This window comes from Rhinopithecus roxellana, chromosome 9, assembly GCF_007565055.1.
Source record: "Rhinopithecus roxellana isolate Shanxi Qingling chromosome 9, ASM756505v1, whole genome shotgun sequence".
In the NCBI taxonomy this organism is placed as follows: domain Eukaryota; kingdom Metazoa; phylum Chordata; class Mammalia; order Primates; family Cercopithecidae; genus Rhinopithecus; species Rhinopithecus roxellana.
The window spans coordinates 131,387,275-131,403,493 of record NC_044557.1 but is presented as its reverse complement, the minus strand read 5'-3'; the positions used below and the strand labels follow the sequence as shown (position 1 = coordinate 131,403,493).

The 16,219-nt window shown below is 41.3% G+C and overlaps 1 protein-coding gene across 5 annotated transcripts in view; it reads left to right on the top strand.

Annotated features, from left to right (window-relative positions):
• Positions 1–16,219, top strand: part of SULF1 (sulfatase 1) — a 193,767-nt gene that overhangs the window by 93,170 nt on the left and 84,378 nt on the right. For 4 of the 5 annotated variants that reach the window (XM_030937961.1, XM_010375044.2, XM_030937963.1 and 1 more), the window contains exons 3-4: positions 4,446–4,518; positions 4,823–5,054. In XM_030937961.1, the coding sequence (XP_030793821.1) occupies positions 4,883–5,054 (172 nt within the window). In that variant the 5' untranslated portion in view covers positions 4,446–4,518; positions 4,823–4,882. Of the gene's footprint in view, positions 1–4,445; positions 4,519–4,822; positions 5,078–16,219 lie in introns of those variants that run through there. The other variant, XM_030937962.1, reaches the window with a different exon arrangement.

Here is a 16,219-nt window from a genome sequence, read left to right as displayed (position 1 = left end):
ATGAAACCCCGTCTCTACTAAAAAATACAAAAAACTAGCCAGGCGAGGTGGCGGGCGCCTGTAGTCCCAGCTACTCAGGAGACTGAGGCAGGAGAATGCCGTGAACCCGGGAGGCGGAGCTTGCAGTGAGCTGAGATCCCGCCACTGCACTCCAGCCTGGGTGACAGAGCGAGACACCGTTTCAAAAAAAAAGAAATATGAAACCATGTCAATGAACTTTTCATTCTGTTACAATAGAATCCAGTGGTCATCTTGTACTTTGAATGAATATTTTACTCATATAAGATTTTATAGCACTGTGATCATTTGGGAAATTTGGTTCACTGAACTATGCAAATATTCTAAATGTTGACTCATTTCATTTTACAATATCAAAAAATAACATTTGTTAACATCACTATCGTTGTCATCAGAAAAAGTTTTACTTATTGGAAGTCTGCCAAGTGGAGTATACAAGTTTTCCAAAATTCTCATTTTAGCTTGAAAGGTAGATTTCTATCATTGGTAACAAACACTGTCAATTGTTTCCCTTGAAATGATAGGCTTATTTCATTCATTATTTGGGAAAATGTCTGCCAAATATCCAAGTCCAAAAAATTCTTTTAAGTAAAAGTAATGTTTCATTTTTTTGTTTAAAGCCACTTTAGCTTGCAGCTCAGCCACCCTCATGCCTTTCCTCAAGACAGCCATCATACTCCCCCAGCCAACAAGGGACTTTGAGTGAACCTCCTGTCTCAGAAAACAGAACAGTGAAAAGAAAATATGTGCACTCGAGGTCAAGGTTTAATAAAAGTAGTGATTTTACTGCCTCATCTTAAGTGAAGCTGGGTTTTTTTTGTTGTTTTTGTTTGTTTGTTTTTACCATATGTGAAGCTTTTATCGTTCATGCTAAGACAAAAGCGGAAAGTGGTTCTACCTACCATTGCTCTTACACCATCTGTAGAAATGTCAACACAGTGAAGAAAGCAAATAATGTGTCAGTATTCTTATCAAAAATAGTTCTGAACTCATGAACCTCCCAAAAGGGTCACAAGGTCCCCCAAAAGTCCCAAACTATACTTTGCCGCCGTAGACAAAAGCAGGGTGCTTTCGATGTATTGGCCACCATCCCCTCTAGAGACCTAGCACCAAACAGCCCAGCCAAAGGGGGGACTGGGGAAGACAGAGGTCCCCTTAAACCTTTGGGAGCAACAGGGCTTGAGTTTAGATTGGGGTATTGCGGGACAAACATATGTGACCTAAACTTTCTATCCAGTTGGCTGGACATCTTTCCAGTCTTTTTTTGTTTTTCTTTTTCTTTTACATGTGACTTGAAACATTTAATGCCACTTTTATAATTTGGCTTGACCACCCTAAACAAAGTCCTGTAAACTTTCCACACCAATTGGCCATAACTACAACTGCTGTTGTCATTTTATGGCTTGGAGTCAAAGGAGCTTATAACCTGGTCTTGATCGGTGAAGAATAAAACACTGTTCTTCAAACTCACTTTGTATGTGTGAGAAAAACCTTTCTACATTTCTTTCATTTTCTACTCTTTCTCAAGACCAATTGCTAGTCTCTAAGGACTCCTGTTGTCCACCACAAAGTATCCAATTCAAACATTGCATCCTTGTCTCTTCTGTCAAGCTCTGCATTTTGTCTGTCAGGATTTTTTTCCCTTCTTTACTTCTTTTCCTTCTGGAGCTGGAAACCAGGGAGTAAGAGGATGACAGGCTTTGAAAGGTCATTTTCGAATAAAGAATTGTCTGTGTGCAGTGTTTCTAGAATGGCATGTTTTGTGTGTTTTAGTGAAGGAAGATGAGATAAAAGAGAGAGAGGACTCTTGCTGGCCAGACTAGGTGAAAAATTCAATTTTCTTGACCACTTAATGTATATCCTTGTAGGTACGAATTCCCTGAATTGAATGGTGGTGGTGGTGGTGGGGGAGGCTGACCAAAGGGTCCAAAGTTCTAGTGAGACAGGCGGAATAAACTTTCAAGATCTGTTGCCCAGCAAGGTGACCACAGTTAATAACAATGAATTAATCGTATGCTTCAAAAATGCTAACAGAGTAGATTCTTCAATGTTCTCACTACAAAAAAAAATGATAAGCACTTAAGGAGGTAGACTGTTAATTAGCTTGATATAATCATTCCCCAAAGTACGCATTTATCAAAACATCAAATTGAGCCCCGTAAATATATATAATTATCATTTGTCAATAAAAAATAAAAATTTTAGTTAAAAAAATAAGATAAGCCGTGGCAGAAAATAATGTAGATCTTTTCTGCACTTTTCATTCACCAGAAGGGAAGTTCGCTTCGTAGGAAAAAACCGCTCTATCTTTTCCATATTAGGAAATGATTTTTGACGTAGTTTACACAAAGGTATCATTAAAGCTAATTTGCTTTTTCCTAAAGGAAGAAGTAAAGTAAATAAGATAAAGAAAAGAATAACTGGCAGTGTTGACTGGGTTCCAGCAAAGGTTAACAGCATCTGAATTGTCAAGAACTTCCAGTTTCTAGTGTTGCTGATTATTTAAACTCAAATGCCACTGTTTGTCTAATGCAGTGAGCCTGAAATTGTTCCTCCTGGGTTGCTACTGTCAGCAGAGGTTGGTTTACACTATAGTGGGTGCACAAAGGCCCTCTTCACGAACTCTCCCTTCACACACCTCTGCAGGCTTTGAGAGGTGAGCAAAGTTTCACTACTTAAAGAACCAACCTCTTAAGAAATTTCTGTATTTAACAATTTAGCCCGACCCATGCTTTGTGAGAACAAGCCATTGTTTGTCATGTTATTCCTTTAGTTTTCCTGTCCCTTCGTGCCTGTATCAAGTTTCTCATGATTTAAAACAAATGCACAGAAGTCAGTCAGTGCAGAATAATTGCAGGCTTTCAGTGTTCGCCATGCACAGCAATCACTGTGGAATCACCCTGAGTTATTAAGAAGAAAGCACCAAATCTTACATTAGTGACTTCTACAGAGCTCCGTTATCAATTGGAGCTGGCTTGTGTGTTGCAGATAATGTAGTCAGGACTGCCTGGCTGCAGACACTAGAGTTTTGTTTAAAAACCTATTTCTTCTTGTCTCTTTCTCTCTCTTGCAGTATAATTACAGGCTGCAGAGTGAAAAGCATTAGAACTGTTTACAAAACAGCTCATAAAGTTAAAATATGTGTGTGTTTGTGTAAAACAAAATAATGTATATGGTATCCAGTCTTTCTTCTTTCACTACCCCTTGTCACCCTCCAGAATTAAGGGCATGAAGTTGAGAGATGGAGCCCTTTCCTCCTGCTATGCGATGCTTACACTTAATTAGTTATGCCTACTTATCCAATGCCAGTTTATTGTTGCAGATCAAAATACAGATTCTCAGGTGTATGGGGACTGAGTGACTGATGAAACAGACTGCTATCTAATTAATTTTAGGGCAGCCTAAATTCCCAAAAAGATGTTCCCTCATGACATATGAGAGAAAGATTTTATTTTTTTAATGAGCCCTTTGCTATCTTTCCAAGAGAAAAGCTTTCAGCAGGTTAGTGTTCCAAAGTGAGAGGGGCATTTTTCCAACCCTTTCCAAAGCCTCCTTCTGTGCAGCTTTGCAAAGATTTTGCAGCTCGCCCTTCTGGATTTTATTTATTTATTTTTTAATGTGGAAGGGTAGCCGCTAACTCCAGCCTCAGGGCCAATCAATCATTTTGCTTTGCAGGTTTAAGATCTGCAGCAAAGCAAAACCCCTGTGCTATCTGTGCCTTACCGGTCTTGCCAGCAGTAAGCCTGGTGATTGACAATCAAAAGGGTGTTCTGTCCACTTAGGTGCCGGCACAAGCTGAGGACAGAGGAACCAACCTTGCACGGAGGAAGCACCTTTTCCTTCTGGTGATTGATTGGTGGGGGACAGTGAGGAGGTTTTCAGAGGCTGGACAAAATTGTCCCAGTCACTTACTATGAAGTCTTTGTCAGCAGAAAAGACTCTCCTGGGTAGTGAATGATATAATGCAGCTGACAAATGACAGGTGTGGCGTGTGTTTCGTTCTGCTTGCTAGGTACTCAGTATCACACGCAGGTGAGTCAGCGCTCCCCAACACGCCCCTTGCGCCATCTGCTTCCCACATGCAAACACTCGTTCCCAATGCTCTGTTGTTTCCCTGGCACTGCTGGCTCTTCCTAATCGATCGTCAGCTCTGTTGGGGATGTGTAAAGTACTGTCAGAGTGTGAGCAGGGCGATACCTTACCACCCTTTTATGGAGCTGATTATGAAATGAAGATAGCATTTGAGTCATTTGTTAGCAGTTCTGAAAGTTGTTTCCTTCTGTTCCTCCCTTTTGGAGCACAGAAGAAAAAATATATATAATATATACACATATGATATGCTGTTGCAAGAGACTACTTCAGATCGAAAATCTGTTTTTAAAATCGTTGACTGATATTTCCTTTGTATTTTTTTCTCCTCCTTCCAGGACCCTATCTGCAGATGTTCTGAATACCTCTGAGAATAGAAATTGATTATTCAACCAGGATACCTAATTCAAGGTATTAGCTCTTGTCAGAAAGCTTTTACATTTGAGCTCTGTGTTGGAAATTCTATTTTGGCAATGAATTGAAAGAGGAAAAGTTGGAATGAGAATAAAGGACAAAAGTGAATTTGCAAAATAATCAAGTGCTTAAAAAACTACCCAGCGCTTGTGAGGGTTTGCTATTTCTGACTCATGTACAACCCTGTCTCTGCCAGCTTATGTGCCAATACTGACTTATTTGTAGCCCTTTTTCTGCAACTGTGCTTGGAGTTTGGATTTCATTTTAGTCTCACCGTCTCCGTTTTTCTCTGACTGCCCAGAACTCCAGAAATCAGGAAACGGAGACATTTTGTCAGTTTTGCAACATTGGACCAAATACAATGAAGTATTCTTGTTGTGCTCTGGTTTTGGCTGTCCTGGGCACAGAATTGCTGGGAAGCCTCTGTTCGACTGTCAGATCTCCGAGGTTCAGAGGACGGATACAGCAGGAACGAAAAAACATTCGACCCAACATTATTCTTGTGCTTACCGATGATCAAGATGTGGAGCTGGGTGAGACACTGGACTCTTCACTTGTTAGTCTCTTTTGTTCAGATGCTTTATCGAGTCACAGGATTATCAGTAGACATTCTGAGGTTTTGCACTTAATTATTGCACCTTAACCAACACCCTAGTTTATGCAATGAACTTGTATTGATCCTAAGGCAATTGGTTTGTGTTTCAGCATTACTTTTCTGATGTTATGCTTTTGAAATGGTCGGGGAAGGGGCCTGGGGGAGTAGGACGATGGAGGAAGAGGGTCAGCACTGAAGACTGTAGAAGTAAAGGATTGAAAACCCTCCATTAAGAAATTGTAAAAATACTTGGGCAAAGTTGTTTCAGAGAGTATGAGGATGTGACTGTAATTCTATGCAATGGATATGAATATAGACTGATACTAAAGGAACTTTCAGTGGTTATTATTATTAGAATGGATTACTTATTCACAGTTTGTCATAGTAATCATTAGGTAATTGAAAGTTGCAGTGTTCTATATGTCTTTGCGTAGAGAATTCACTTACTACTATCTTAGATATGATGCTTTTTTAATTAGCTTGCCTAGGCTAATTGTAGAGCACCCAGAAAGCTTGCCAAAATCTAGTGATTCTAACTTAACTTCTGTATCATCTGATTGGGTTTCTTCTCTTCTCACTGTCTTCAATGGTCCAGCCCTAGGGTCTTGTTCATAAGCCGAGGGCCAATTCTTCTAGTGCACCTAGTGCAAGGCCGATAGAAAGCTTGCCCCTACAAGATGTCACCACCGCTCCTCAGTTCCTTTCCTGAACTCAAATTCATTGCTCTCAGGCATCACCCAGCTGTGCTTAGCCATCACATTCAACCTGACTGCGAGTCGAATCTTCTAGCAGAGCATGCTGGGCTTCTTTACAGAGCTCCTGCGGCTCAGGTTCTTGAGGATAAAACTCTCCATGCTGGCACTTGGTCTCCATGGAAGGGGACTTTGGTTTCCCACTTGAAACCAAACAGTGGGACCCCAGTAAAGTTAATTCCTTGGGTTCAGCTAGAAGCAAATGCGCTAAAAAGCCAGCAGAGGTCATTATTGTTGAAATTGATTTGCAGAGTCAACCAACCCTTTTTTTTTTTTTTTTTTTTTTTTTTTTTTTTTTTTTTTTTTGACAAGGGTATTGATTTTCAGGCGACAGGCCAAAATGAAAGGTGTCACAAGTACATGAGTATGTATTTAGGACATATGGTGTTAGTATGTATGTAAGTGATGGTTTAAATGTTTTCATTCACTTACAGAGCAAGTTATTTTAGCTTTTTCAGAGCCTTGTGGGTCCATTTCAAGTTAGTTTAGTACCTATTATGTTAATAGCACAGTCTCTGCATGAGGATTGCAATGTTAAACGTATCCTTGCCCTCTGTTTGACCTCACACCTGAACTCACCTTCCTTATCATCTCACCCATTCATCACTTTTGCTACAGCTGAGATCTCTGGATCTTCTCATCTCTCCCAGTTTTTCCCTCACCGGTTTGTCACCTGGCCTGCCTGCCTCCTCTAGTCTTGGCCTCTCTTGCCCACCCTTCCCTCCACTGCCAGAGTTATCTTTCAAGTATCCATCTGATCAGATCACTTTTCTGCTTAAGTCCCTTCTGCGGTTTCCCTTTGCCACGAGAGTAAGCCCCTCTCCTCTGTGGGCAAATGAGTTCTGAGCCATGCGGCCCCTACCTGTCCCCAAGGCTGTTTCCCTTTCCCCCACTTTCACTCTGTACCTCATAAACACAATTGCTGTCTCCCCAAAGATGTCTGGTGGCTTCACCCCCATTGCCTCTATCCATGCCTTTGCGCATCTCGTCCCCTCTGCCTTTTCCTCGTTCTCCACCTGGAGAAACCCTACCTGTTCTTCATAACCCAGTTCATGTCATGGGCTTAGTGTTCCCAAACCAAAACCACCCTCCCCTCCAGCAGCATTGATGGAACTTTCCTTTGCACCCCAAGAACATGACTCCAGCATGGTGCACATTCCACCATGCCCCTCCATGCCTGTCCCTTCCACTTGACCAAGATCAACCAGAGAGCAAGGGTGTGTTTTATGCTGCACTCCTCATGCACTCCTAGTGCCTGGGAATATAGTGGGCACTAAACTAACTTGAAATGGACCCATAAGGCTCTAAACAAGCTACAATTCCCCGAAATAAATATTAAGTATTCATCACGATCTACCTCTTCAATATACAGCACTGTCTTTAAAATATATTAAGAAATTGCTCATAACTTTATTTTTTAACAGAATTCAAATTTTCAGCCTTGTCCTATAGTTCATTTATTCATCCAGTAAATATCTTCTGAGCAGTTACCAAGTATTGCCTTGTGTTGAAGGCATGCAAATATCATGGTGAAGGGTTGTAGACCAGGCTTGGTCCAGTCCACTCAGATGTTTCCTACATATTTGCCTTTAACTCCTTCCTTGATTTTCTAGCCAGATAACATGCTAAGAACTAGCTCATTGGCTGGGCGTAGTGGCTCATGCCTATAATCCCAGCACTTTGGGAGGCTGAGGCGGGCGAATCACCTGAGGTCAGGAGTTCAAGACCAGCCTGGCCAACATGGTGAAACCCCGTCTGTACTAAAAATACAAAAATTAGCCAGGCATGGTGGCGGGCACCTGTAATCCCAGCTACTCAGGAGGCTGGGGCAGGAGAATCACTTGACCCGGTGAGGCAGAGGTTGCAGTGAGCCGAGATCACACCATTGCACTCCAGCCTGGGAGACAGAGTGAGACTCCGTCTCAAAAAAAAAAAAAAAAAAAAGAACTAGCTTATTTAACCCTCACAACAACTCTAGGAAGTAGTTACTATTCTCTCTTTGATTTATGTATGAGAAAAATGAGGCTTAGAGAAGTCATGTAGCTTGTGATGAGCAAGTAAATGGTGAAACCCAGACCTGTATTAGATCTGAGTCTCCACAGCTGTGCATTTAACCACTATCCCTTCTGTTAATCAGCCATCTACAAATAGTTATTCAGTGCCTCCTGAAAGCAATCTGCAAATGCATAATAATATTCTAGGTTTGGGGAGAGAGGGAACAGAAGCAAAAGATGGGCCACTGGCAAAACAAAATGACTAGGAAGTGGAGTGAACTGTGGGTTGAAGGTCCGGAGAAGAGCTCCTTTCCTGGCAGAAAAGTCATGCTCTTCATAGTGGTGCCCGCTTGATGGAGACTTTTCCTTATTTTTCTATAATATGCTCATAATCCTTCTAGAACATTATTGCCCTAGATTTGGGGTGTTTGTTGTTTTGTCTTGTTTTTTATCATCTTAACCGTTTTTAGGTGTATGGTTCAGTACCGTTAAGCACATTTATACTGGCGTGCAACCCATCTCCAGAACTCTTTTCATCTTACAAAAGTAAAACCCTATGCCCATCAAACAGCAACTCCCCTTTCTCTCTCCCTCAATCCTGGCAGCTATCATTCTACTTTCTGTCTCTGTGAATTTGGCTACTCTATGTACCTCATGTGGGTGAAATCGTACAGCATTTATCTTTTTATGACTGGCTTATTTTACTTACCTTCATGTCCTCAAGGCTCATCCATGTTGTAACATGTGTCAGAGTGTCCTTCCTTTTTAATGCTGAATAACATTTCATTGTATATATGTACCACATTTTTTTTACCGATTCATCCACTGTTGGAAATTTGAGTTGCTTTCTCCTTTTCCCTATTGGGGATAATGCTGCTGTGAACATGGGTGTACAAAGAGCTCTTCAAGACTTTCCTTTTAGTTATTTTGGAGCTACACCCAGAAGTAGAATTGCTGGATCATATGATACTTGTATTTTTATTATTTTGAGGAACCACCTTACTGTTCTCCATAGCAACTCACCATGTTACGTTCCCTCCAACTGAGCATAAGTGTCATAATTTTTCCACATCCATGCCCACACTTGTTATTTTCTGGTTTTGTTTTTAATAGAAGCCATCCTGATGGGCATAAAGTATCTCATTGTCACTTTGATATGGTTAGGTTTTGTTTTGTTTTTTACTCCAGTGCAATTGTTTTTGCCAAGTGCTTTAATAAATCTTCACCTAATGCAAACCTTTTTGCACCTGTAATGCTGTAGGCAATTTTGGCTACTGTGCCTCCAAAAAGAAAATAACAGACTTAGAAAAGACTTAGAAGAACAATTATGAAAATTCTAATAGAATACTTTTCTCATTGGGAAAGCATAAAACAATCTTATCTGTTTGTCTAGAAAGATGAAGGCTGACAAGGGCTATAATCAAAGTTTATAAAATCAAGCCAGGGAGGAAAGCATTAGTTCATCATGAGCAGGAGCCCTTCCCTTCACTTTCAGGACAAATAAACTATTACTCTGTAAAGGGAGTAAGATACATAAGGAATTCATTAATAAAAGTGCTAGAACCTTGCATGTGGATGACACTTTATCTTTTTCCAAAGAACATTTTGTTCACATTATTGTGAATGAATACTGCCATCTCACTTGAGTTGGGTGGGCAGGACAAAGATCATCATCCCAGGAGGAAACAGCCTGTGGAAAATGAAATGACTTAACCATCGTCCTCTTACTTCTGAATTTGCTTTTCCCACAACTTAAGAAGTTGTTCAGGTTGTGCCTATACCCGTAAGTACTTCAGGGTTTTAGGCTAGAATAATGAGTGGAAGATTTACAATTTTTAAGCTCAGTAAACACGCATGGAAGTGATCAACATGAAGTTCGGGATAATGGCTACCACTGGGGAAAAAGTGATGACCGAGAGCATCAGCACATTCACATTCTATTTCAAAACTGAAAAACTATATATCTGAAGGAATATAATCATGTTAAGTTTTGTTAAAGCTAGGAGATGTATATGTATTCTGTTATACCCTGCACTTGAAATATTTTATAAATCAGAAGGGAGAAAACAAAAAGTGTTTGAGGGACTCCTCTAACTTTCTGAGACTAGCGTCAAAGAGATTGGGCTATAAATTTTTCCCAAAAGACCCTTGGTGCCACTCTGAGAAACAAAATATTGAGCAGATTATACCATTGATCTGACTCAATATGGCATTTCTTACATTCCTAGGAAATTGGCCTGACAGGAACATCTCAGTAACACTCGCCGGATGTTTTTCTTAGATCATATGTAGAAGGAAGCTATGAGTACATGGAGATACTTTGTTTCTTTAAAGCAGAAGCCAGAACACAGGTATTCAGACCAGAGCTAGCCCACAGATGTGTATTGTTTGATGAGCATACTTTTCAGAATGAAGCCAATATTTAAAAATCATATTTTAAAATATATATAACATATTAAAAAATCAGATTCTGACATTTCTTGAAAATTCAAAAGAATGAAGGCTTGCATTCCCATGAAGCAGTCATCACTTAGATGTTTGAAATGGAGCTGCAGCTGCTCTCGGACACTGGGATCCCCCATTACTGTGCTGTCCCTCGATACTTACACCAAGGTACGGGTGCCATTTATCATTGACCATACTGCTGTTTTTCTTATAGTCAGGAAAAGCTCTATAAACCATGTCTCTATCAAAGGTAAAACAATGAAAAGACCCAAAAGTCCTCTGACTTTTCTCATACCTGGCTGCCTTTGCTTGCCTACCTTATCTGTGTAGCCCTGTAGGCATGTTAACTTCTTCCATTCCTGTAAGTAGCTTTTAATGGCCTTGTCCTCTTTTGGAGGGGCCAGGAGGAAATAATGAGTCTTAGTGACCTGGAAACATTCCAGACTAATTTATTATCTTCTCTTTTTTCCCTTGTTCTCCCAACTGGCTTTTCCCCCTTTGGTTTTAGCTAAAAAACATCTTTTTTTTTTTCCTTGCCAATTCCACAGTTTGGGTAGAAAAAAAATACCATTTAATTTTGTTATTTTTTTTAGATGCTTATGCTTTTAGAATTAGAATATTCAACAGATCATACAGGCATTTTCACATAGGAAATGTCACTGTTTCATGTTTCATACCTTACTATGAAAATAACTGTTGGCATGTGAAAATGGCAGGGAAGTATCTAATACAAACGACTTAAATATTTAAAGCATTAGCCTTACTTCATCATGAAAGAATGATATCGACAAACACCCCTCCACAATCAGTAAGAGCTGGGTTTGCTTGTTGTTGTCACTCATTGAACTGTGAATGCTGTAATCCACATGGAGTATCTCTCCAGGAAGCCAGGTACATATGAATCCCACCTGTCTGGGACTTCCGTAAGTGATAATGACAATATTTACTATTGAATTTCTGGTTCTGCAAGTTTCTCTGGACATGACAAACAGGTTTGATGAAAATTTTAATGTTTAATAATACAAAATACTGCATATTCAAATGCTAAGATATATGTATCGGGAAACGTAAAACTTTGCTTTAAAGTTTAAACATGTCAATAAAGTAATTCAGGATCTCTGTGTGATTTTAGCAAAGTCATCCAAATTAGGGGGACATTTTCTCCCATCCTTTTTCATGCAAATGATTTTTATATGAAATAATTCTGTATGAAATGATTTTGGGAATCAAGCAGTTGGAGTATATAGAGTGATTTAAATTCCTCACTATGGTTGTCTAGCCACAACCTATCACATACTCCATCCAAAGCACTACTCCTGGAGCCTTGATTTTTGACTGTGCCAACATTGCAAACATGGTGGATCTTAATGGATTCCTGAAGGGTGGCACTTTTCCCACTCCCAGCCACCACTGACCTCTTCAGCATCCTGGCCCACAGCCGATGGCTATCACAGCACTCCCCATCCTGCAAGAGCAATGGCAGATGTTCTCAGTCCCAACCTGGAACTGGGGCACTGGGACAGTGTATCTTGGCAGTCCTGGGACTCGGCTGTGGCCTGGACCTTCCCTCTCATCAAGCCAGCCCAGTCAGCAGTGCATGCACACCAGCTACACAGTCATAGTCACGCTAATTCAGAGCATTTGTGTCTGGCTCCCACCTCACGGGACAACTTAAAATAACAATGAAGTTGGGCTTTTTGCTTGGGCTGAGGAGTCAGTGTGTGTATACAGGGGAAGAATTGATATTTGTATTTGAAAAGCAGTATCAACATTTTAGGTCTTACAGCATAGAAAAGGTAGTTGACCTCTGTTCTGTCCTCCAGCTTTTGGACTTCAGATGTAGGATTACAGAAAAGAAGATGGAAGAGGCAGGAGAAAATCTAATGTGATGGGGTTGGGGTGAGCACATAGGGCAACCACAGCCACGTCGGCACACTCCTTGTAGGAAGTGCTTTGATGGCATCGTGCCGCTTGCTCAGCAACAACCTTGTAAACTAGTCGGAGTGGGGAGTGCTATTAGAAGCTCCATCTTACAGATGAGAAACGCAAACCAAAGGAGGATAAATGACTTGCTCAAGCTAATCTGTGGCAAAATCCAAATGTTTTCCACATGTTCAAGTCTAGGGCTCTTTCCCTTCTCATTTTTATCCTCCTCACCACTGCCTTGTGAATCTGGTTATGAGTGTTCAGCTTCACAATTCATATCATTCCTATGAAATAATTGTTCTAATAACTGAGAATCAGCACCGTTTGCATTTCAGGCACCAAAGGCCTGAAACCTACAGAAGTGAAGAGCTTCAGCTTAAAACAAAACTGAGCCCTTCCACCTATCGGATAGACATTGTCCTGTCCACTGCTCTCAACAGCTGTGAATAAATAACTATGAGTTTTATTACAGAATCATTTTTGGTAAGGTTTGCCAATAAAAAATCAATGGCACAATCACAGTGGGAATATATACAGAGTAAGGCAGTGTTATTGACTGACATTAATCATTGCACAGCCATAAAAAGGTGCTCGATGCTTTCCTTACTGATATACACTAACACAGTGGAGCGAAGAGATTCAGATTCCTGCACACCGTCATCTGTCTCTACCCAGAGAATCCACAGAGATCAGAGGCAACAATTAACGCCAAAGTGGCAGTCAGCAGCTAAAGACAGACAGATGCACGGCCCACTCATGCCTCATCTGTGCCTAAGCCACTGAGACCATTTCAGCCCTGAGGGGAGGGGAGGAGACAGGTTTTAATGCCAGTCAGTCTGTCCTCTAAGATGCGAGAAGAATCGAAAGATGAGACTTCAGAAAGAGAGACCTATTGCGACTGCAAGCAGGCATCAATTCTGTTTCTCATCTTGAAAATGTCAGTGTCACAGCCAACACTCAGCCTAGATTGAGCTCAAGAGCATGGTCTCTGGGCAGACCGCCTGCATTTACTTCTGGATTCTGCCACTGAGGGTCTCTATGGCCCTAGGCACAGCATGATTTAGCCTTCTGCTCCTCTGTTTCATTATCTGTGATATAGGAATAATAGCTACTAGCACCCACCACAAAGGATTATTGTCTGAATCGAATGAATTGCTCGTGTGAAGCACTTAGAGGAGAACCTCGCTGAGAGTAAGTAGAAAATCAATGTTTCTTTTTCCTGTCTACAATATATCCTACAATCTTGGCAGTAATCTAAGCCACCTAGATCACTCAAAATGAGGTACTCACTACAGTCTCTTCCAGCTCTAGGCTTCCCTGATTCTGTGTCCAACCTAGAATACTTCTCCAGGTGAGATTCACTGAGAGGCAGCTTCAGTGAGATTCACTGTTAGGCAACTAACAGCCCAGGGTTAGTTAGAAACACAAATTCTCAGGCCCCAGCCTGGACTTACTAAACCAGTATCTTGGGGTAGGTATAGGATTCTGGGGCTTACTATGCCCTTCAGGTGATTTTTTAAAGTTGGGCAAGCATTGTCTCAGAATCTCTTTACTGGGAACCTTCAAACCAGATTCCCACTTTTTGTTTTGCTTTTATGGGACAGAGTCTCACTCTGTCTCCCAGGCTGGAGTGTGGTGGCACGATCTTGGCTCACTGCAACCTCCACCTCCCGGGTTCAAACAATTCTCCTACCTCAGCCTCCCAAGTAGCTGGGTCTACAGGTGCCCACCACCACGCCCGGCTGATTTTTATATTTTTAGTAGAGACAGGGTTTCACCATGTTGGCCAGGCTGGTCTTGAATTCCTCGCCTCAGGTGATTCACCCAACTTGGCCTCCCAAAGTGCTGGGATTACAGGCATGAGCCACCGAGCCTGGCCCAAGATTCCCACTTTCAAGGACCCCAGTGGATGGAACTGTACTGTTAACAGTGCCTATGGGGATCCAGTGTTGTCTTGGTTCCCTTGACTGTGGACTGGTGGGAACCAGGGCATTTGGAGGGATTGTTGGCACCCCTGCACAATCAGCTCAGTTAGTTAAGAAAAGGGTGATAGTGAGAATGAGAGGAGAATCCTGGCTGGGGCAGTTCCCACAGTGATGAATTGGGATAAGTTTTAGCCCCTGTTTTCATATTATTTTGACTTTAAATCAGATTTCTATCTCTGTCCCATATTTGTAGTCTAAATGAGTCTGTAAACTAGAAATTGCAGTGCTGCCCTTGAGAACCTTGGATGATGGCCTCAGCTGCATTTTTCATTTATTTGAATTCAGCTAAGGCTCATAAAGGAAACTGGGAGCTTGTTCTTTGAAAGAGACTACTGGACAATGAAAAGCCATCAACAGTGTTTGCTGGTTTCCCAAAATTCAAGATACTCAGTAACTAACAACTGCAGAAATCTAAAGGGGAGCAACGAGACATGACAGACATCTTCAGAGTCACCTTTCACTCTCTTTCCACTTCTACGTTTCCGTTCGTCTGCTCATCTCCAGGATATTCCCGCTGTGTGATCAACCAACACAAATATAAAATGCAACTTTTCTAAAATGGGGTTTTTAAATCTCCTATAAGGCATATTCCTTTTCAGTTACTTCTTCACCATCAGTGAAACTATTGGTTTCCAGTTTTCTTCACGTGGTAAAAACTTCAAGGTGTTAGCCAACTCCCAGCCTTCTCATGCATTACCACATCACTTGGGTCTGCTTCTTAGGGTTGCTCTGTGTCAAAGGCATAGTCATCCGAGTTCTTCTCTCCTCAGGGCTACACGGCTTCAGCGACCTCATCTGTACCCTTCGCGGACCAACAGTGCTGTGCCCTCCTCAATCCACACACCACCACTGCAACAGCAATGCCTCTGAAGGCAATTGCAATCCATTGCAATCTGCAATCCACTGCAGCAGCAACATCTTTCAAAGACTTTTTTCTTAACATGCCATTCATGACTTTGACACAGAACATAACTCTACCTTCATTTTTTCTATTCTATCACATCCAGTATCTCTGCCCAGCCTTCAAGCTATTTGCCAAATCTGCTTTCCACATTTCATGAAGAGAATTCTCCATATTCCTCTTCATGCCAGGAAATCAATGTGTTGTCCTCATCACTCTACTTGTTTCTTCCCACCTCTAGAGCATCACACTTGTCACTTGCTACAATCCCCCAATGATATACTTCACCCATCCAACATTTACTTCCTCCTTTTTTTCCATCTGTCCTCATCTCTCATTTCAGAACTCCTGTTAAGCCTTCAATCCAAGATCCCTCTATTTTTATATGCCCTGCTACTGCTGTATTCACATTGTTACATGTGCATTGCTTTGCAAATATCCCCAAGTGATTTTTCTATGTAGGTTCTCGTCTAGAGAGTTTATTACTGAAGACCAGAAGCAGAAAATTTCCCATTTCTTTTGTTTATGCTATACTTGGGAGATCAGCCCAGAATGCTGAGGCTGATAGAATGTTTTGCATGAAGTAGGCACTCACGATATGTTATTCACTGACTACAAAAGGTTACTTGATCCCCTGAAGACAACCAGAAGAGAAAGAACAGTTAGGATTGCTCCTAACTGAGGCATATTTTAGGGAGCTAGGGAGCTCTAATGAGACCCAATTAGAAACCTTCCTCCTGTTCTCATATGCGTCATGTGAACGGTAAAAGCTAGTATATGAAGACACGGGACTAACTGTGGATTTTGGACTATTACATGCTTCTCTTCTGCCCTGAATGCTTGCCTGGTTTGCATTATGATTTCCTTCCTTGCTGGAAAACATAGACTTTCTTCCTTTCTTTGGAAGAAGTGGGACCTGTTGGAAATCTGAGGCTCCAAGATTCAAATGCAGTGGGCTTGGCTGTAGTACTCTGTAGTGCACTTCTTGACGAGTCCTGAAAAGACTATTGAATTCTGGCCTGTGCTTTTCTGCAGTGTTTGGATGTGTTTCAGCTGCAGTGTTTGGCTGGATAGAGTAATCGAAATAGTTTTTTTTTTCC